General features: G+C 42.0%; 1 protein-coding gene across 2 annotated transcripts in view; it reads right to left on the bottom strand.

The window, feature by feature from the left end:
* Positions 1-9,957: 9,957 nt before the first annotated feature.
* Positions 9,958-23,701, bottom strand: part of LOC129851013 (receptor-type tyrosine-protein phosphatase gamma-like) — a 325,487-nt gene continuing 311,743 nt past the window's right edge. For both annotated transcript variants that reach the window (XM_055917161.1, XM_055917162.1), the window contains exons 21-29: positions 21,695-21,830; positions 21,110-21,256; positions 19,787-19,880; positions 19,383-19,459; positions 18,904-19,032; positions 15,334-15,480; positions 14,305-14,447; positions 12,820-12,955; positions 9,958-12,713 (exon numbers count right to left, since the gene is read on the bottom strand). In XM_055917161.1, the coding sequence (XP_055773136.1) occupies positions 12,567-12,713; positions 12,820-12,955; positions 14,305-14,447; positions 15,334-15,480; positions 18,904-19,032; positions 19,383-19,459; positions 19,787-19,880; positions 21,110-21,256; positions 21,695-21,830 (1,156 nt within the window). In that variant the 3' untranslated portion in view covers positions 9,958-12,566. The remainder of the gene's footprint in view (positions 12,714-12,819; positions 12,956-14,304; positions 14,448-15,333; positions 15,481-18,903; positions 19,033-19,382; positions 19,460-19,786; positions 19,881-21,109; positions 21,257-21,694; positions 21,831-23,701) is intronic.

Here is a 23,701-nt window from a genome sequence, read left to right as displayed (position 1 = left end):
TCCTTATGATAATGCTGCACTTCTCCTGACACATCTAGTTCTTGCTTTCTCAAGGGATGCCATTTAACGGTCTGTCACAATCTCCGTACAATCAGCACAAACCCCTTGGGATGTAACGCTCAACAGTGCATCCCACTTATAATGCAGCTGCTTCGTCTTGATGTTATTCTTTATCAAAAGCTACTACGACACTTTTCAATTTCAAACAAGTGCGCCAAACCCCAACAATGTATCCACTTCTGTCTTTCTTCTCACCATTTCCGCAAGAACATGTATCCATAGGAATGGACCGGAAACCGAGGAAATGACAAAGTTAAGTGCGCTGGAGAACCCAAAGGCCTATGCTCCACTGCTATTTGTAGATTTTAGATCAGCAGCCACACATCCTCCTCAGTTAGCTCAGACAGATGTCAGTCTTACCCTATACCATCAGGTTGTATCACTCATTTCTGACAGGACAGCAGGTCCGAGTGAATGAGACCCTGTCTGAGCCCAAGGTCATTGAGGTGTCCCCCAAGGCTGAGTTCACCCATCCTATTCACACTGTATACAAATGAATGTACAAGAAGAAACCCTGATAACTATATTGTCCAGATTTCTGATGATTCTGCCATTCTGGGCCTAATGTCTAGAAATGGATACTTCTGTCTATAGGTCAGAGATAAAAGTTTCTACAGTGGTGTGATGACTACCACCTCATCCTAAATGTCAAGCAAACGGAGGATTTTTTTTCCACCCCAAATCTGTTGGTGACTACTCACCTGTGGTGGTCCATAATGTGGACGTTACTCAGGCCCAATCTTGCAAATGCTCTAGAGTCCAACAGCGACTTAATCTTTTTGTGTAGGTTCAGGGTTTTTGAAGTCAAACAGAAGGTCATGCTCCTATTTGACCAGGCTGTCATAGAGAGCATTCTACTATAAGGCATTTCAGCCTGGTGTGGCAACTTGTCAGTTACCTTAAAAAGCACAAATCCATCACCTGATCCAGACAGCCATGAAGGTGATGGGTTTGAGGTTTAGTAGCGCCTGTCACTGCAGACTGTCTTTGAACAAACAATTATGAGACAGGCCAAGAAAATAATGTCAGACCTCCCATGTACTCCACCCAGTTTTAGCTTCTCCCATCAGACAGACGCAGTTCCTCAGTGTAAGTTGAACAAATATAAGCACTCATTCATCCCCCTGTCAGTCAAACTCCTAAACAGCAGTATGTAGGGGGAGACCATGTGCAATGTGATATATATATACACTGCTCAAAAAAATAAAGGGAACACTTAAACAACACAATGTAACTCCAAGTCAATCACACTTCTGTGAAATCAAACTGTCCACTTAGGAAGCAACACTGATTGACAATAAATTTCACATGCTGTTGTGCAAATGGAATAGACAAAAGGTGGAAATTATAGGCAATTAGCAAGACACCCCCAATAAAGGAGTGCAGGTGGTGACCACAGATGACCACTTCTCAGTTCCTATGCTTGTAGAATAATAGTGAAGACAGCAAACTATGAAATAACACATATGGAATCATGTAGTAACCAAAAAAGTGTTGAACAAATCAAAATATATTTCATATTTGAGATTCTTCAAAGTAGCCACCCTTTGGCTTGATGACAACTTTGCACACTCTCAGTATTCTCTCAACCAGCTTCATGATGTTGCCACCTGGAATGCATTTCAATTAACAGATGTGCCTTTGTAACAGTGTTGCTTCCGTCTCTCTCCTCACCCCAATCTTGGCTTGAACCAGGGACCCTCTGCACACATCGACAACAGTCACCCTCGAAGCATCGTTACCCATCGCTCCACAAAAGCCATGGTTTTTGCAGAGCAAGGGAAACAACTACTTAACTACTTCAAAGTCTCAGAGCAAGTGACGTCACCGATTGAAACGGTATTAGCACGCACCCCGCTAACTAGCTAGCCATTTCAGACAGGTTACACCTTGTTAAAAGTTAATGTGTGGAATTTCTATCCTTCTTAATGTGTTTAAGCCAATCAGTTGTGTTGTGACAAGGTATTGGTGGTGTACAGAAGATAGCCCTATTTGGTAAAAGGCCAAGTCCGCGTTAATCTAGGATCAAATTATGTCAAACTGGTTTAGTCATGATAACACTGACATAGTAACATCATGACACCCCTCCAAGTCAAGACCCACAGTACCTCCTCATGTATTCTCCAAATGCCATTATTTTTGGGCTATACTTTGTTAGATGAACATCTCAAATTAAAATGACCTCTTTCATAATTTCATTCTGTCTTTCATGATTGTCCCACATGATACGTTTGGATGCTGTTCACATGGAAAACCATCAGACAAGGCTACACATCTGTGTCATTTTGAGAGTCCATCTATCATTACTTGTGCTGCATCTAAAATATGTGGTTCAGGATTGTTTAGCTTGAGCTGAATAGGCAATATGTATTATTTATTTATTTATTATGTTTATTTGATGGGGACAATGTACAACAAAAAATAAGTCTGGAACTGAAGAGTGGAACTAAAAATAAGATAACTCATGTAAAATATACTGTGTCCGTAAAATGTATATAGGTTCAGACCTTTTGTGAAACAGCACAGTTGAAAAATATATGGCAAATAGAAATCAGAACTGGATGGTCTTCAGCGATAGATGAGAGGGGTTGAGTGTAGCTGAAGGACGGAACTAAAAACAAACAAAAGATAACTATAGAAAATGAGAAGTGATGCGTTGCACCAGATTCAGCTGACAGCTAATTTACATCTGCAGTCCCCAGGCAGGTGAACATATAAACATGAAAAAAATGATGTACAAACAGATATTCAAAACCATAGATCAGGACATACAGACACATTTTACCATAGTTTCATCAGGTTTGCCAGGATTAATAGGCTATGTATCAGAATAATAGGCCTATCATTCAGGACAGATTGAATTACCTTTGGAAAAACAAGATCTACTTTATTGTCCCCGAGGGGAAATTTGTCTTGGACACACATAGCTGATGCATACAGTAACAATATAAACATGAAAGTATATTAAATCACAAACATTGCCTGTGTCCTTATCATACATGGCCCACCAAATCACAGATGATTTAATCAGACCTACACACTGTACATACAGTACATATACACTACCGTTCAAAAGTTGGAGGTCACAAAGAAATGTCCTTGTTTTTGAAAGAAAATCACATTTTTGGTCCATTAAAATAACATAACATTTATCAGAAATACAGTGTAGATATTGTTAATGTTGTAAATGACTATTGTAGCTGGAAACAGCTGATTTTTAATGGAATATCTACATAAGAGTACAGAGGCCCATTATCAGCAACCGTCACTCCTGTGTTCCAATGGCACGTTGTGTTAGCTAATCCAAGATGATCATTTTAAAAGGCTAATTGATCATTAGAAAACCCTTTTGCAATTATGTCAGCACAGCTGAAAACTGTTGTCCTGATTAAAGAAGCAATAAAACTGTCCTTCTTTAGACTAGTTGAGTATCTGGAGCATCAGCATTTGTGGGTTCAATTACAGGCTCAAAATGGCCAGAAACAAAGAACTTTCTTCTGAAACTTGTCAGTCTATTCTTGTTCTGAGAAATTAAGGCTATTCCATGCGAGAGATTGCCAAGAAACTGAAGATCTCGTACAACGCTGTGTACTACTCCCTTCACAGAACAGCACAAACTGGCTCTAACTAGAATAGAAAGAGGAGTGGGAAGCCCCTGAACACAACTGAGCAAGAGGACAAGTACATTAGAGTGTCTAGTTTGAGAAACAGACACCTCACAAGTCCTCAACTGGCAGCTTCATTAAATAGTACCCGCAAAACACCAGTCTCGATGTCAACAGTGAAGAGGCGACTCCGGGATGCTGGAACATTCCCCCTAAACATAAAGAACAAAAGAACAGTGAGAACAGTTTCCTTCTAACGGTCTTTAAACAGCCATGAGGGCTCAGATATCATCTATGCGTAACATCTTCCTCTTGCTGGATAGGCCGAAAGCCTTCTCCAACAGATCTTGCTTCTGCCTCAATCCCCACCATGTTCTCCCCCACAGAGTCCTTCACTATGAACTTAGTGATGGCAACGTCTCTCTTCTGGCCGAGGCGGTGACAGCGGTTCACACACTGGTCCTCTGTTGCTGGGTTCAAGACTGGGTCCATGAGGAAGATGCGTGAGGCGGCTGTGAGGTTTAGCCCCACCACTCCGGCTTAGAGTGACAGAAGCACGATTAATGGGCTGTCGGGTGTATTTCTCTGGAACTCCTTGATGACCTGAGCCTGCCTCTTCTGGCTCAGTGCCGTCCAGACGCACAAACCTGAAAAACATCCTCCCTGAGTGGGACTCTGCAGTAGAGTGAGGAAGCGTGTTGACCTGAGAGACAACTGGACTCTTGTTGCTGTTGCCCTCACTGCACAGTCAGAGCAGGCTAGACAGATCCTCCACTTTGGAGCTGCTCCTCCAGTTCTCTGAGATGTTGCTCTCCTCCTCCTCTTCTTCCGGAGGAAACCCCACCAGCTCACTGGCCTTGAGGTAGACTAGTGGTTAGAGCGTTGGGCCAGTAACCGAAAGGTTGCTGGATTGAATCCCTGAGCTGACAAGGTAAAAATCTGTCATTCTGCCCCTGAGCAAAGCAGTTAACCCACTGTTCCCTGGGCGCCGAAGACGTGGATGTCAATTATGGCAGCCCCCTGCACCTCTCCGATTCAGAGGTGTTGGGTTAAATGCGGAAGACATATTTCAGTTGAATGCTTTCAGTTGTACAATTGACTAGGTATGCCCCTTTCCTTTCCTTATCTGGCCTCTGCACAGAAGGCACCATGCCTGATCCTGCTCAGTATGTGTGACCTCTGCGATGCACAGTACACAGTGTGTGATGACGCGCAGACGGACAGTCCAGACACAGCACATTCCTCATCAGAGCCACTGCCCAGCACCAGCCTCAGACGCTCTCATAACTCTGAAGGAGTCACAGCTACCACACCTGTATGTGTAGTGGTCTTGCACAGTGGGTCAGGGTGGCAGCAGAAATGTCTCAGCCTGATCAGGATGGCCAGAACATCCACTTAGTTCCGAAATGGACCTGCTAATGCAGGTTCTGAAGGCCAGTCCTGTCCCCCTGTGTGACAGGTCTCTGTATTACTCTGTTCCACCACTATCTCACGTCAAATGGCTTCAGATGCAGAAATGCCACCAGCAACCACAGATCATGAAATAAGTGTTCATGAAATGGTAGGAAAATTGTCTGGCTAGCCTATATTGATCATTGTATCATGTGATGACAGATGCTGACCTAATCTAATTAATGGTAGGCTTCATGTGGCTAGTAGGGCTATGTGTAGCTATCTGAAACCTCTTTATTCATTCCCTCCTACTGGGAAATCATCATTTTCATTTTAAATATATATTCTGGCACAATTACAGAAGATATATGTGCTTACCTCTATGCTGCACACCTTTCAACATTTTAGACTCAATGTGTGACCACAAACTGGTATAGTCTTGGGGCTTGATAACAGACGACTGGCAGATGATACAATTGGCACTTCTGGCACTGAGATAAGCCATTAGGACACCAGCAGTTTTAAAAACTGTGATATTCTGTAAAACACAAACATAAATGACAAAGGGTTTAGGTTTAGTAAGCTAGCTAGCTAGTTAGTTAGATGAGTTGATAATGTTAGCTAACATTTTCTCACAGCAAACAGGACTCTCTGTGATGATAGTTACTTTAACAGGCTATTCTAGCTAACGTTATCTGGTAGATTATAGCCAAGTTAATGTTAGATAGCAATAAAAAGCTAGTATACATCTACAAAGAACATACACTGTATAAGCAACAGTATGTGGACACCCCTTCAAATGAGTGGATTCGGTTATTTCAGCCGCACCAGTTGCTGACAGGTGTATAAAATCGAGCACACAGCTATGCAATCTCCATAGACAAACATTGGCAGTAGAATGGCCTTACTGAAGAGCTCATTGACTTTCAATGTGGCACTATCATAGGATGCCACCTTTCCAACAAGTCAGTAAGTCCAATTTCTGACCCGTCAACTGTAAGTGCTGTTATTGTGAAGTAGAAACATCTAGTAGCAACAACAGCTAAGCCACGAAGTGGTAGGACAACAAGCTCACAGAAGGTTACTGTCAAATGCTGAAGCACATAGCGCTTAAAAATTGTCTGTCCTCGGTTGCACTCACTACCGAGTTCCAAACTGCCTCTGAAAGCAATGTCAGCACAATAACTGTTTGTCGGAGCTTCAGGAAATGGATTTACATTGTCGAGCAGCCGCACACAAGCCTTAGATCGCCTTAGATGTGCAATGCCAAGCTTTGGCTGGAGTGATGTAAAGCTTACCGCCATTGGACTCTCAAGCAGTGGAAACACATTTTCTGGAGTGATGACTCACGCTTCACCATCTGGCAGTCCGACGAACGAATCTGTGTTTGGTGGATGCCAGGAGAACATTCCTGCCCCAATGCATATTGCCAACTGTAAAGTTTGGTGGAGGAGGAATAATGGTCTGGGGCTGTTTTTCATGGTTCTGGATAGGCCCCTTAGGTCCGGTGAAGGGAAATCTTAACACTACAGCATACAATTACATTCTAGATAATTCTGTGCTTCCAACTTTGTGGCAACAGTTTGGGGAAGGCTCTTTCCTGCTTCAGCATGACAATGTCCCCGGGGTCCATACAGAAATGGTTTGTCAAGATCGGTGTGGAAGAACTTGACTGGCCTGCACAGAGCCCTGACCTCAACCCCATCAAACACCTTTGGGATGAATTGGAAAGCCGACTGCGAGCCAGGCCTAATTGCTCAACATCAGTGCCCAACCTCACTAGTGCTTGTGGCTGAGTGTAAGCAAGTCCAACATCTAGTGGAAAGCTTTCCCAGAAGAGTGTAGGCTGTTATAGCAGCAAAGGGGGGACGAACCCCATATTAATGCACATGATTTTGGAATGAGATGTTCAATGAGCTTTTGGTCAGGTAGCGTAGGTAGCTACACAAAAGTCACACCTCAAAGTGAATGGCAAAATGTTAGTCTACCTGAACCTTCCTTACCATCATCTCTGCCGACCAAAACCACACACACTGAAAGTTTGAAAACGCGAAACTGTCTTCAGTGGCAACAAATCTGCCCAATTAGCTGATTCGCATTCCATACACCCACTTCTGTTGATCCTCCTACTTCTGTTGACACGGCCACTTCCAGACATACAGTTACCCATGACTCATATGTTTGCTCTCAAGGAGTTGATGTGAAAGGTTAGGAGAATGAGGTTAACATTAGGAAAAGGTAACTGGATACTTGGAGCTGTCTGAAAGTAGCCATGTCAACAGAAGTGGGTGTATGGAAAGCGATTCAGGTAATTGGGCAGATTTGTTGCCCCTCAAGACCATTTCACGTGGCTGATTGGGCTGCACCATGAGTCGATTGTTGAAAACTGTAGCATTTTAGCTAAGCCTAACCCTAGGCCTTTTCCTAACCTTAACCTCATTCTCCTATCCTGCCATGTTAATTATCCTAACCTGCTCCACATTTCTGCTAAGCCTAACCCTTTTCCTGACCTTAACCTAATTTTCCTAACCTGCTATGTTAATTCTCCTGACCTGCTACGTTAGTTCTCTTAACCTGTTATGTAAACACAAAGCTGACCCGCGGTGCACCTGGCTATGGCCGGTCTAACCAATAATGGAGTGCTGATGTTACACCCATCGCTGTTGGTCCACCCACTTCTTTTGCAACACCCACTTTTACCCACAATCCAACTATGCAGTTACCCATACTTGAGAAAAAGTTGGGGAGTTGCAGCGATGAGACAAGATTGAAAAAAGGGGTAAAAAAATGTGTCAACTAAACCAGAGTTGTTTTGTCACATTCAATGTTTTATATTATCTCTATATATATTTACTCTCTCTCTCTCTCTGATATATTTAGGTGTTTACACAATGCATTGGCCAGGCTGAAAGTGACGAAAACATAGATTTGCAAGGTGGAAATCCAAATAAAAACTACTCTGTCTCATAGGACTGTGAAAGTTCCACCATTCACTGGCTGGGCCACTGCATTATTGAGCGGTATAAACTAATTAAAATAGCCTTAGGTGGAGCATGAACAACCAAATCAAAACAATCTCTAACAAATACGTTTGTCTGCTTTGTGAATCTGACAGCAATCCAATCATGCAACTTTCAGTTACCTCCCTACTTCTGTAATTATTGCTTTGATGACAATTACACTTTCTATTATGTAATTTAAGGCTAATCAAACATAATTACTGTGTTTTACAATAATTTATGCTTTAATAATTATGGTACTCATACTCTCACAAACACTGTTTAATTAGGCCTTGCAAAACAATTTAACCTCATGAGATCAGGCTTATCGAAAACTAAACTCAGCAAAAAAAGAAATGTCTCTTTTTCAGGGCCCTGTCTTTCAAAGATAATTCGTAAAAATCCAAATAACTTCACAGATCTTCATTGTAAACGGCTTAAACGCTGTTTCCCATGCTTGTTCAATGAACCATAAACAATTCATGAACATGCACTTGTGGAACGGTCGTTAAGACACTAACAGCTTACAGACGGTAGGCAATTAAGGTCACAGTTATGAACATTTAAGACACCAAAGAGGCCTTTCTACTGACTCTGAAAAACACCAAAAGAAAGATGCCCAGGGTTCCTGCTCATCTGTGTGAATGTGCCTTAGGCATGCTGCAAGGAGGCAGGAGGACTGCACATGTGACCAGGGCAATAAATTGCAATGTCCCTACTGTGAGATGCCTAAGACAGGGAGACAGGACGAACATCTGATCGTCCTCGCAGTGGCAGACCACGTGTAACAACACCTGCACAGGATCAGTACATCCGAACATCACACCTGCGGGCAGGTACAGAATGGCAACAACAACTGCCCGAGTTACACCAGGAACGCACAATCCCTCCATCAGTGCTCAGACTGTCCACAATAAGCTGAGAGAGGCTGGACTGAGGGCTTGTCGGCCTGTTGTAAGGCAGGTCCTCACCAGACATCACCGGCAACAACGTCGCCTATGGGCACAAACCCACCGTCGCTGGACCAAACAGGACTGGTAAAAAGTGCTCTTCACTGACGAGTCACGGTTTTGTCTCACCAGGGTTGATGGTCGGATTTGCGTTTATCGTTGAAGGAATGAGCTTTACACCGAGGCCTGTACTTTGGAGCGGGATCGATTTGGAGGTGGAGGGTCCATCATGGTCTGGGGCGGTGTGTCACAGCATCATCGGACTGAGCTTGTTGTCATTGCAGGCAATCTCAACGCTGTGCGTTACAGGGAAGACATCCTCCTTCCTCATGTGGTACTCTTCCTGCAGGCTCATCCACATGACGCTCCAGCATGACAATGCCACCAGCCATACTGCTCGTTCTGTGCGTGATTTCCTGCAAGACAGGAATGTCAGTGTTCTGCCATGGCCAGCGAAGAGCCCGGATCTCAATCCCATTGAGCAGGTCTGGGACCTGTTGGATCGGAGGGTGAGGGCTAGGGCCATTCCCCCCAGAAATGTCAGGGAACTTGCAGGTGCCTTCGTGGTACAGTGGGGTAACATCTCACAGCAAGAACTGGCAAATCTGGTGCAGTCCATAAGGAGGAGATGCACTGCAGTACTTAATCACATGTCACATGTCTGTGGAACTTGTTCAGTTTGTGTCTCAGTTGTTGAATCTTATGTACATATAAATATTTACACATGTTAAGTTTTCTGAAAATAAACGCAGTTGACAGTGAGAGGACGTTTCTTTTTTTGCTGAGTTTACTTGGGTGTTCTGGGCTTCACTACTTTACCCCTAGATGGCAACCTCATATCTAATTATGTGATATTAATACAAGGATAGTGGAATGATAACACTTTATTCACAATATGATACAAACTAGTAAATTCAATGCACAAAGGCATGAAACATGGACCACACAAGGTTTTCAACAAAGTACATCAAAACCCATATTTTATTTTAAGTATAGCAATACAATTTACATATTAAATAACACTATAATAGAATGCTCTGATATAGCTTTCAACGAAACAAAACATTTTTCCTTATTTTTTTCTTATTTCAGGTTACAAAAGAAGAAGCAACGCCCAGCTGTTCAAAATGGTCAATGGGACAAAATTATTCAGTGACTTACTAGAGCTACTCTATTACACATTGACAACAGAAATGTAACTCAGAAAAAAATGACAAAAACAAAGTAATAACAATAATGATATCACAATCACTGATTTAAAGTTAATGGGAGGCGTGGAATTGTATTGGAATGTGATGACAACCACTAGCTCAGTGCACAGAGACTTGGTTTCCACGTTTCACCACAAAAGCAAAGCAACGAAAGAGTTGAAACGAGAGAAAGAAAAATAGCTTTATATGAAAATATAAATTCTATGATTATATACCATAGATACAAAGTTTCCAGAGAACGGTTGGTTATAGAAGCAACAAAATATGTACATTGTTTTCATGACACACTAGTGTTTGTGTTTTGCAACACATAAACACACCTGACAGTGGACACTAGGCTCAGTCAGGAAATTAAGAGTTAACCTGATGGAACAAGACAAAACTGAAAAAAGCTAGTGCTTAATGATGCAACATGCCTTCACTGACAAAGGGACAAAAGTCAGCTGTCTACCCCAAATGTTGGAGAGTTATGACTTCATTCAAAAGCCCTCCTTGGAAGGAGATGAAACATGACGGGTAAAAAAATCTAATAATTGATGCATCTCTCCACTTAATTTTGTAATTCTATGAGTTGAGTGAGAAATTAAATATAATACAATTGCAATGAACTCCTTCTGTAGCAAAGGGAATTCCTAAACTAATACAAGTGATGAGGAGTTGATGCAGAAATTCCAGCCTGGAAACAAAAAGATGCCAAAAGAAGCAAAAGAAAAAGTTAACAGAATTATCCTCACTCAACAGCCTATATATCGCTAAAAAAGGAAATCAGACACAAATGCAACTAACTTGCTCTCCCTCTCTCTAATAGTTCTATTAACAGAAATGAGTATAAGTCTTTGGTAAAAGTTACAAATCATAGGTATCCTCGATGCTTTGTTGTGATAATCAAATACAAATATTCTAATAGCATGGTCATTGTGCTGTATAATGAATTCACATTTTATCTCAAATGTAAATCACAGGTGGTCTCTCTTTCCTTCAGATAACTAAGGGAGGTATTTATCAAAGTGATTCTAACAGGAAATATAGAGGTGGCAGTATGACAACAACTTAAACAGGGTCAATGAGTTTATGTGAATCACTCTAGGACTCAAAAACCCCAGTAAATCTTTCCTTGCTTAGGCCACCATACGACAGTCATAGCATACAATCATACCACACACAAGCAGAGTTAAGCAACAGTGAGGATTAGAAACGACGTACACAAGGCTGTGTGACGTGGGAGCATAAGTCCTTTACCCCAATAATAAATTCAATAGGGTATGACACAAAAAATAGCAATTGGCTGTATCAATAGTATCCATTTTCTCAAAGAAGTTTCCGCTCACACAAGTGCATTATCATTTCTTCATTTGACTCTTCTGTGACTGTGTGTAGACTATTAGCAGCAAGAAGCAAAAACCAACTGAGCCAGAAGGGGTTGTAAGTGTGCAGAAAATCAACACCGGCATTGAATAAGAGTGATAAACTGTTGGATCAAGTGGGAGTCAGTGCAGCTGAGGCATGTCATGACATCGGACATCTACAAAATCACAAGCTATAATGATCAGTATATTCATATATATATATATATATATATATATATATATATATAAAAGCATAATATGAATCATACTAAAAATAATACAAGTTCACCGTAGCTGTTATAATACCACCTTCAATATTCAAATATGGGTTTTAATTGCTAATTAGATGCACAATGAAGATAAAGGTCATATAAACAAAAGAAAATCAAACAACAAATAGAACTGTTAACCCTATTGCCTGTAGGTGTAACAGAAACCAGACTGTTGAGTCTTGCAGCAAATGAGTGATATTTGAGCCACAAGGGTGAGGAGAGGAGAGGTGGTCTACTGTAATGAACCTCAGGTTGGACAGCTTATTCATATGAACATGGAGCTATGACACTCTCACTCCTCTTCCTTACATGAGCTAGTAGAGAGCAAACAGAGCAATGCTTTTTTTGCCTACTTCTCAAAAGCAGTTGAGTGAGGGCTTTGCCATGGAATGTTGAAATCAGAGCTTAAGTGTAGTAGAGTCCATCAGCTTAGTATAGGCAGTAACTGACATTATAGTGCAAACAAGAAAGACAGAAGTATGTTTTGTTGTTGTGAACTCAAAAACGCAGGTGCAAACGCTCAGTAGGATAACATTAAGACATAAAATGGCAAAAAATAAATATCAAAAACTTTTTATCAGTGTAAAAAAGTAATCAGGTTATTCATTTAACCAAGAGTCTGGCAAAAAAGGCCTCAAAAAGTCTTGTCTTATAGTCCTTGACATTTTACAAAGTAAGTGGCTCTCTGTCTGCGAAGGCCTTGGGCCCCTCAGACCTGGTGGGTGGGACCTTCAGACGAGGGACTCCATGCTCTCTGCCTGGTCTGACTCATCAGACATGGCCATGGTGCAGTTTCTGTCCATGGACGTGAGGCCAGAGCCATTCTCCTTGGTGCTGATCAGACTGAGCATAGCTTTATAAAGGTACTGGTACTGATCCTGTGGAGGGAGAGGAACATGGTCTTAGAGAGGGGGGAAACTACAAATGTTCAATTATGTAGTTTTTACATTTAATCCCATAATCATGCTCTACTGGTCTACTTACTATGTCTGTGAAAACTCCAGGCCTCATGAGGTTGATCATTTTGGCCACCTGATAGACGCCCACGGCACTCTCACTCTCCAGCTGCTGGGACAGGGTGGTAAGGGCACACAGCATGCCCGCTGACACTGCCCCGAACCTGGGAGACAGGAGAGGGACAAACAGGGTTACTTTATAGGCCCTAAAACAGGACAGGGACTGAGGGACACACAGGGTCACAAATGAGCATAGAGCCCAGTGAGCCCAGAGGGTCAAATTAATTCCATGTGAGACTACAGGAGCTGTTCAGCCCCTTAGAAAAAGAGGGACGCTCACAGGAAAAGGTTGCTGCTTCTATTAACATCCATGTCAAATGTGATGGAGATACAGAAGCTAACTACCACGTCTCACCAGCTAATGAATATGCAGACAATTACGACAGCCGTCTATCCAAAACCTCTTAGGGGGGGATTCCATAGTACAGATACAGAACTGAAATGCTCAATTAGTCGCTTTTTTCTCTGGGATGAGACAAGCAATCTTCATTTTCCTAATGAATAAACATGACTGAGGCTGCATGTCTCGTCGTTGGGAGTGTTGTTCGTTGCCGCTAATGTCTGTCAGCATTAATAGACGTTCATTATTTCTAATTGGATGGAGTATCAGGGTACATGGGGGTGGAACCTGTTGCGGATTAAAGGCTGTGGGTGATGACGAATTGCACATAAAACAGTTTTGCGGTTAAATTCCCATGTACCGAATAAAAAATACAAGTTAAATGGGTTTCCATCGCATTTTCAACTGTACTGATGGTTTTGTCACTAAAATGTTGTGTTAAAGGCTATAGTGAGAGTGCCCACTCTGGTCTTGACACATGCGCTCTAGACAACAGCTGGCAGGTACACTGTGTGTGTAGCCTACACGATGAGATTATTATGAACAAAAGAGCATGATTATTTTAAATTTGTCAAATGGCAGCCAAGCATCAATCGTCATGTCACCAGAATAAGACCCTTGATATTTATTTGAAAGGAGCATCAAGATCACCTTGCACTTTCACCACCCTGTGAAGCTTTTCTGTAGCCTAATAAACTACATGGTTTCTCGAGTCGTAGTGTGAGGGCCACACAAAATATAATCACGTGACTAAGTTCACTTTGATTTGATGGTTATTATATCGAAATTTGAGCATAAAGGCATTTCCACTGCAATTTCTCGCATAATTCATTTTACAGACACAAAAAGATCTCACCTTGTCTAGCGTATTTTGTTTTGTCAACATTTGGAAAGTTTACCAGCAAATTAAATGTTTCCATCAGGCCTTTCGTGAAATGTTTAATCCGACATGCACAGCCCACATGTACTTTACACATAAAAAGGTTGCATGGAAACCTGGTTAGAGCGATTAATTACATGTTCTGTTGAAACAGAACACAGTTGAAATGATTTACTTAGAGGTTAAAAGCAGAGATAATGATTCTCATCAGGAGCATGATGTGACACACTCACTCATCGTGCACTATGGTGGGTCCGTCTCTGATCATGGCCTCCTCCTTGATGACATTGATGAGCTCAAAGGTGCTGCTCATGGGAGCATCAGGGTTGGGCCATTTAGGGCACTGGAAGTGACGCACCTCCAACACATAGTCATCCTGGGGTAGAGGGAACAGAAAGACAGAAGAAAGGATAGTTTAAGGTAGGTGTACATACAAAGATGCTCACCCACACACAAAGACTGACTCACACACTCATGCAGGTAAAGACAGTCATACACACAGACGCAGGCCCATTAAAACACTGCACACATAATATAATAATATACACTGAGTATACAAAACATTAGGAACACCTGCTCGTTCCATGACTGAACAGATTAATCCAGGTGAAAGCTATGATCCCTTATTGATGTCACTTGTTAAATCCACTTCAGTCAATGTAGATGAAGGGGAGGAGACAGGTTAAAGAAGGATTTTTAAGCCGTGAGACAATTAAGACATGGATTGTGTATGTGTACCATTCAGTGGCTGAATGGTCAAGAGAAAATATTTAAGTGCCTTTGAAAGAGGTATGGTAGTAGGTGCCAGGCACACTGGTTTGTGTCAAGAACTGCAACACTGCTGGGTTTTTCATGCTCAACAGTTTCCCGTCTGTATCAAGAATGGCCCACCACCCAAAGGACAACTGTGGGAAGCATTGGAGTCAACATGGGCCAGCATCCCTGTGGAACACTTTTGACACCTTGTAGAGTCCATGCCCTGACAAATTGAGGCTGTTCTGAGGGCAAAAGGGGAGGGTGTGCAACTCAATATTAAGAAGGTGTTCCTAATGTTTGGTATACTCAGTGTATAATACAGATATATGCCATTTAACAGACATTTTAATCCAAAGCGATTTACAGTCATGCGTGCATACATTTTACGTATAGGTAGTGCTGGGAATATAACCTACTATCCTGGCGTTACAAACGCCATGCTCTACCAACTAAGCTACAGAGGACTTCCTACACCCACACACGCAGGCACACACATCGCATCGTACCTGTGTGGCCTCCAGGATAAAGTCGTGGATGATGATCTGCTCTTCGTTAGAAAGGCATAGTCTGTCTTTGCTGATGAGCGTGACAGTGAAGGCCTCACAGTTCATGGCCTCCTCTCGGCTTGGCCAGTACACAAACTCATCCTCCGCCTAAAGACACAGCCAAACCAAAACAAGGATGAAAATAATAGGGAAAAGGGAGAAGGGGAAAGGGTGAGAAAGAAGGGAGGGAAAATGAGAAATACAAGGAAGGGGAGTGTGAGACATTGTAGTTTAGTATAAGAACTGACAGTTCATATTGAGCAAAGGACTAGCCCTAAAACAAAAACATCAAAGTGTTAAAGGAACTGAAGTATGAGTGCAGAAGTGCCACTACTCAGTGTGTGAAATCATAGATATATAGACAGAGTTACTTAGAGAGGTGACTGGTATGGGCAGCAGGTAGAGAGGTAAGCCAGTAACCGGAGAATTGCCAGTTCGAATCCCAGGTCCGACAGGAAAAATCTGAAGGGAAATGAGCTGGCAACCGGAGGGTTGCTGGTATCAAATCCTAGAGGACATTGCTTGCTATTGTTCCACTGAAAAAGGAACTTAACACCCCCACAGCAACAGGTTCCTGGGTGCCCAGTGTGGCAGCCCCCTGCATTGCTTCAAAACCTGTATATGTACCATGCCTTCAGAAAGTATTCACACTCGTTAATTATTTCCACATTTTATTGTGTAACAGCCTGAATTTAATTTAATTTAATTTGATTACATTGAGATTTTTGTCACTGGACTATACACAATACAAAACATCAAGTGGAATTATGTTTTTCAAAATTTATACAAATGTATTAAAATATAAAAAACTGAAATGTCTTGAGTCAATAAGTATTCAACCCCTTTGTTATGGCAAGCCTAAATAAGTTCAGGAGTAAAAGTTTGCTTAACAAGTCACATAATAAGTTGCATGGATTCACTCTGTGTGCAATAATAGTGTTTCATATGATTTTTGAATGACTACCTCATCTCTGTACCCCACACACATACAATTATCTGTAAGGTCCCTCAGTCGAGCAGTGAATTTCAAACACAGATTCAACCACAAAGACCATGGAGGTTTTCCAATGCCTCGCAAAGAAGGGCACCTATTGGTGGACGGGTAAAAAAAAACACAGCATTGAATATCCCTTATTAATTCCATCTTGGATGATGTATCATCACACAAAGTAACAGGTGTCCTTCCTAACTCAGTTGCTTGAGATTAAGAAAACTGCTTTGGGATTTCACCATGAGGCCAATGGTGACTTTAAAACAGTTACAGAGTTTAATGGCTGTGATAGGAAAAAACTGAGGATGGATCAACAACATTGTAATTACTCCACAATACTAACCTAATTGACAGAGTGAAAAGCCCGTACAGAATAAAAATATTCCAAAACATGCATCCTGTTTGCAACAAGGCGCTAAAGTAATACTGCAAAAAATGTGGTAAAGCAATTAACTTTTTGTCCTGAATACAAAGTGTTATGTTTTGGGCAAATCCAATACAACACATTACTGAGTACCACCGTCCATATTTCAAGCATACTGGTAGCTGCATCATGTTATGGGTATGCTTGTAATCGTTAAGGACTGGGAGTTTTTCAGGATAAAAAAATAATGGTGCGAAGCACAGGCAAAATCCTAGAGCTAAACCTGGTTCAGTCTGCTTTCCACCAGACACTGTAAGACAAACTCACCTTTCAACAGGACAATAACATAAAACACAAGGCCAAATCCACAATGGAGTTGCTTACCAAGAAGACAGTGAATGTTCCTGTGTGGCCGACATTTTACTTAAATTTACTTGAAAAGCTATGGCAAGACCTGAAAATGGACAGAGCTTGAATAATTTTGAAAACAATAATGGCCAGTGTTGCACAATCCAGGTGTGGAAAGCTCTTAGAGACTTGCCCAGAAAGATTCACAGCTGTAATCCCTGTCAAAGGTGCTTCTACAAAGTATTGACTCAGGGGTGTGAATAATTACACTACCTGTCAAAAGTTTTAGAGCACGTACTTATTCAAGATGTTTCTTTATTTTTGCTATTTTCTACATTGTAGAATAATAGTGAAGACATCAAAACTATGAAATAACACATATGGAATCATGTAGTAACCAAAAAAGTTTTAAACAAATCAAAATAAACTACCTTTCAAAAGTTTAGGGTCACATTGAAATGTTCTTGTTTTTGAAAGAAAAGCATATTTCTGGTCCATTAAAATAACATCAAATTGATCAGAAATACAGTGTAGACATTGTTAATGTTGTAAATGACTATTGTAGCTGGAAACGGCTAATATTTTAATGGAATATCTACATAGGCGTACAGAGGCCCATTGTCAGCAACCATCACTCCTGTGTTCCAATGGCACGTTGTTAGCCAAGTTTATCATTTTAAAAGGCTAATTGATCATTAGAAAACCCTTTTGAAAAAATGTTAGCAAGGCTGAAAACTGTTGTTCTGATTAAAGAAGCAATACAACTGACCTCCTTTAGACTAGTTGAGTATCTGAAGCATCAGCATTTTTGGGTTCGATTACAGGCTCAAAATGGCCAGAAACAAATTACTTTCTTCTGAAACTCATCAGTCTATTCTTGTTTTGAGAAATAATGGCTATTCCATGTGAGAAATATCGAAGAAACTGAAGATCTCGTACAACGCTGTGTACTACTCCCTTCACAGAACAGCGCAAACTGTCTCTAACCAGAATAGAAAGAGAAGTGGGAGGCCCCGGTGCACAACTGAGCAAGAGGACAAGTACATTTGAGTGTCTAGTTTGAGAAACAGATGCCTCACAAGTCCTCAACTGGCAGCTTCATTAAATAGTACCCGCAAAACACCAGTTTCAACTTCAACAGTGAAGAGGCGACTCCGGGATGCTGGCCTTCTAGGCAGAGTTCCTCTGTCCAGTGTCTGTGTTCTTTAACCCATCTTAATCTTTTCTTTCAACTCTGCCTAGAAGGCCAGCATCCCGGAGTCGCCTCCTCACTGTTGATATTGATACTGGTGTTTGCGGGTACTATTTAATAAAGCTGCCAGTTGAGGACAGGACAAAAACTAAATAAAGTTTGTATTCAGGCTGTAGCACAACAAAATGTGTAATAAGTCAACGGGTATGAATACTTTCTGAAGGCACTGTATGAATGTGTGTTTTTTGGCGGTGTCGGGTTAAAAGTGGTTGTCAAATTTCGTTTGGACCTTGTATGCAATTGACCAATAAAGTGATCTTAATCTTGATCTTAATCTTAATAAGACATATGGCTGAGTGGAGCGACTGATACAGCTGCTGTCACCTTCAGTATTCATCTCAATTCCTCTCACCCCCAAACGAGTGGCTTCCTGTGTGAACACTGGGCCAAGGCTGGGAGAGACTAAGCTTAGCGTGCTAAGACAGCCCTTTAATAGACCAGAGATAAGGCTGAAGCCAACAACACTTGGTAGTGGTGTGTGTGTGTGCATGTACTGTATGTGTGTGTGTGCCTGCATGCTTGCACAGGCATGTGCATTTGTTCATGTGCGTATGTGCATGCGTGTGAAAGACCCACCAGCCCCTGGTTGTCCGGCAGCATGACAATGATCTGTGCATTGTGGTCCCAGATCATCCTCCAGAAGTCTTTAGTGGTGTGGGGCAGAGGATGTTGGGTAATGATGAACTCATTGCTCCTGTAGTAGCCCTGTGGTGTCACAACAGAGGTCAAGGGTCCAAGCAAGGGTTGTGTTGTGGTTACACACAAAGATGAAAACAAGTCTGTGTGTGTCAGATGAAACCTGCCACAGCAGTAGACTACCACTGCTCAAAACACCTTAGATCTAGCGGCCTACCTTTTTATGTCCCGACACAAACCTAGGATTCACATAGGTCAACAACAAATCTAAGTCTATTCCTTTCAGTTGATAGCAATGAACAATGTCTATGAGACAAAGGGATCTTAAATCATAATATTCCTTAGCTCAGTTGGTCCAGCCGGGTGTGTGACAGGGACAGTGAATGATTGACAGAGGAGGGACAGGAGGTGGTACTCACCATTATGTAAGACGCGTTAATGTAATCTGTGCCTTTCATGCCGGGTAAAGGTGCCAACCCCACCCTCGCTCGCTCCGCTGCCATAGAGAAAGAGAGATCCAATCAAGGCACAGTGATCATAGAGCTAAGTAGCAAACATGTTCTTATTGGTTTACAAAGCAGATTGTGTCATTTTTATGAAAGCAGCCACAGCATAATCACTTAAAAGAACTATAGTATGAGCATGGACCATAAACAACTGGTTATGTAACTAACTACTGTAGATGAATGATTTCCTGTGACCATGAATAGAGCCTAAGGTTATCAGAAACAGGAAACTGTGGAAAGCAGCAGTCTAGACAGGAGCCAATATGAAATCTGAATAACGCGGTCAGGTGGTGCATGGATAATATAATTTGACTTACAGGGTACTACCGAGGAGTTGCGGTTCTTCTCTTTGTTGCACTCCTTCTGAGCACTGAAGCACTCCACAAACCTGGCGTTACACTGAGTCACCAACTGCAACAAGAGAGGAGGTGAGAGGGCAAGAAAGAGGGATAGACGGGTGGATGAAAGTGGGGGAGGAAGAAAGACAGACAGAAAGAGGTTAGATAACAATGATACAATACACTAGAGTATCTGATAAAGACACATGCTTCCCTTGATCATTCATACCCTCCCAACTCTGTCATTTAAATCATTTCTCATGGCCTGCAGTACTCTCCGTAGAGTCACTGACCTCAGGACTTCTGACACTAACCACTCAACTGTTATGGCCATGAACATGGGGTTCAGAACATAGCTAGTAGTCTAAACGTGTGTTTAGAATACAGCCCAACCATGTACTGCTTCCCATCAACACCGACTTTCAACAGTTAATTAAATTATAGTCAAGTCTCAGATCAAATTCTGCTGACTGAAAAAAGTGTTTGCTCATCTTAATATTGCAGATAACACTCATGCCAAATTGCATGTCACAAAAAGACAAACACTGCTTAATTCTTTGTAGAGCAGAATTTAACACAGACTTTTTTTGGGGCTCTGAAAAACAAAATAAATATTCTCTCCAAAAAATTATTAACTTCAAATCCAGCCTTGAGGCTAATTGCATTAAAATCCCAATGGCTGCCATTGTTTCGCAAGAGCACGCTCAATCTCGCCCAACCCTGGGCTAAATCAAATACACCGTGGAGGAGAATAATGAAAGCCAATTACGTTGTGAGCTTGTCATCAAACCAGGCAACAACCCAGACCCCCCACCATTATAGGAAAGTGCGCATCTCCCTGGAAACAAGCAGTGAGTGGGGTTAGTCAAAGGGGGCACCCGAGGAAGATAAGTACTCTTCCCCCAAATGTATTTCCATTCAAATTACGATCACTTCTCCAGTAGTGGGCCCTGAGGGAGATTAATCACAAATTTGTGATGCTGAGGGACGTCTTTAAGGAGACAGACAGGACCCTGAAGTCCCTGCTCTGGGAAAACATGGGAACGATGGAGAGCTGAGAGAAGAGAGAGGATAGAGGGAGAGTGGGGTACAGAGAGAGAGAGAGAGAAAAAAGAGGTACAGAGAGAGAAAGAAAGGTAAGGAGAGAAAGAGAGAGAGAGCGAGAGAGACAGAGACAGAGAGATGTGGCAGAAAAAGAAAGATGCAGAGAAAATATGTTTGAGAGAGGAGCATGATAGGCAGATAGAGAAAGAGATCTAGGGGAATGAGTGTTCAGTAAGACTGAGAAGGAGGTGCTCTGACCTTAAACTGTTTCTCCAGCCGTGTCTTGCCGCCCACACCAGGCGTAAGGATACTGTTGACATAGCTGTGCAGCTGGCTGGACAACACCTCCGTCTCCTTCCCCATGATGGCCTCAATCAACGCATCATGAATGAAGATATACTGCTCCTATAGGCCAAGCAGGACAGAAAGAGAGAACACCAGTCAGACATGCAGACAAAGTGGCAGTGCAGCTCTTTTTAGAGCAGATAAATTATGACAATGACCATGGTCCCCTTGGTCCCGGACAACAGTGGCTGTGTGATGCATGCCTTTCCTATATTTACAAAGAGGGACATGGACAGACTTAAACACAGCTGCATTAGACAGATAAGAAAGACGGAAGTTTAACGTTATGCTCTACTGTAGCTGTCGACTAGCTGCAGGGAGTTTGATCATTTGGGACTTTACAGCAGATGCGCAAGTGAATAGAATGGCACATGGTGATTATGGAATGAGTCACTCAGGATGTTCATACACACACACACACACACACACACACACACACACACACACACACACACACACACACACACACACACACACACACACACACACACAACCCACCTCTGTTTGTACCAGGTAGTTGCGCTGGGTCCGGATGTGTTTGAGGAAGCCCAGGACGTTGACTGTGCTTTTGTCCTTGATCTGCTGCAGCATGCTGTCTATGACGATGTAGGTCCCTGTCCGGCCCACACCCGCACTGCACACACACAAGAACACACAACTTGGATATTCATACAGGGTTTCATATTGGCATTTAGGTCTTCAGGAATATGGACAAAGAGGTCCATGACAGCAGCAGACTAATTCATCTTCTAACTCAGCTGTCAAACCCAGTCCATGTATGCTGCATTCATTTTCTCCTCTAACTGGTTCTTAATCGATCAATTCATGTCACTGGCTGGCCAGAGTCCAGACACGTCATTTTCCAGATCCAAACCAGTTGCTGATGAATGACGTTCAAGGACTGAAGTTGGGGAGAGCAGCTCTAATGCATCCAAGCCCTCCTGGAGAAGTCATACAGTACAAACTCCTATAAAACATGCCTTAACGTCACCTCTGACCCTTAACATAGCTATTTCTACCTCATAGGTGGACTTCCCTCTCCTCATGTCAAGGTCCTGTGTGTATCATTAAAATAAATCCATGTTCAGCAGGAGAGAAGCCAGTCGGCAGCACTGATAGAAGGTCCTCCCAGGTCACTGTGTCCACCCAGGACACAGTAATAAGCTTGGCTAGAGGACCTGTGGTGTGTGTGTCTGGCAAAGCTGTATAGTTGAGTGTGCAGACACAGCAGGTCCTGCCTGTGAAGGGTCATTATCGAACAGCACAGGACAGATGACATTAGAGACCATTACTCTCATTACCGAGGAGGGAACTTTCACAGGACAATTACAGTCCATTTCCCTGCCTTAAACACATGCTTAGCTAGCCACAGCTGGGATTCCTTTCTCTCAGGTAACAAAGGAAGTGCAGAGTAGCTGTAGGGAAAATTATAGTGTATATTTCAGACTGCAGTGCATATTACACTCTAAAAATTAAATTAGGGGTTCAACTGGAGTTCTAAGCTCCTCAAAGAACCTTAGGGTTCTTGGCAATTAAAAACAGCCCCAAAAAGGTTCTTCAAATAACTTCTTAGGAGGTGGGGTTCATCGAGGCACCCCCATCGTTGCTGGAATTCTTCGGGGAACTTCGCAATTGCAAGTGAAAACGCTCGTGCCAAGTTTAACAGTTAAAAGGGTAATGTTAAGTTGGGTTGATGTTTGGCTCTGAATATGTATCGAAATAATTGATATAATAATATTAAATACTAATGAATAACGAAGACAATTATGGTCGTCTATGAATATCTTCCATAACGTTAGCTGTCACGTTAGTTCAGATTAATTAACATAAATATTAGAAAGCCGGGTTTGACTGTTGGCGTTGTATGAGCTACAGTACAGTTACGTTAGCTAGCTAATGTAATGTCCTAAGTATGCAGAACTAGGTTTGTATTATTTCCTGAACTATATTCTGTCCCATATATTGTATATCACTTCCATAAAGCCAACATGGTTTTACACTCATTAACGTACGTTTCCAATCTAGAGCAGTTCTCACTTTTGTGAGAATGAACTAGCTAACGTTAGCTTCGTTGACACTCACTAACTAATTAACTAAGGACGGACGGTGACCTGGCCAGACGAGATGTTGCAATGAACTTAATCGGTCAGTGGAGGGCTTTCTCTTGATATAGCCTGCTACAGCATGCAATAATATTATGAACTCACAAGGGGGCATAACATTACATATACAATACTATCCCATTTTGGAAATGGAGGGAAATGAATAACTTAGATGGTAGATATAGATGGGATTCAAATGCATGATGGTATTAATACAGTGACTAGACCTCTTTTGTATAAATGCATGCCCTTCAGAATCCAAACACAGTATTGCCACGCAGAAAAAAGTCAGCCTGATAAAATATTGAACAATTTGTATACAAAGATAGCTTGGAATGTGATATTAGGCCTGTTTGGCAGTACTTTTACTGTATGGCTGTACTGTATTGGTTAGTGCTTTCTC

Source organism: Salvelinus fontinalis, chromosome 3 (genome assembly GCF_029448725.1).
Source record: "Salvelinus fontinalis isolate EN_2023a chromosome 3, ASM2944872v1, whole genome shotgun sequence".
NCBI lineage: Eukaryota > Metazoa > Chordata > Actinopteri > Salmoniformes > Salmonidae > Salvelinus > Salvelinus fontinalis.
Note: the sequence above shows the minus strand (reverse complement) of the source record. Positions and strands in the feature narration are given on the sequence as shown.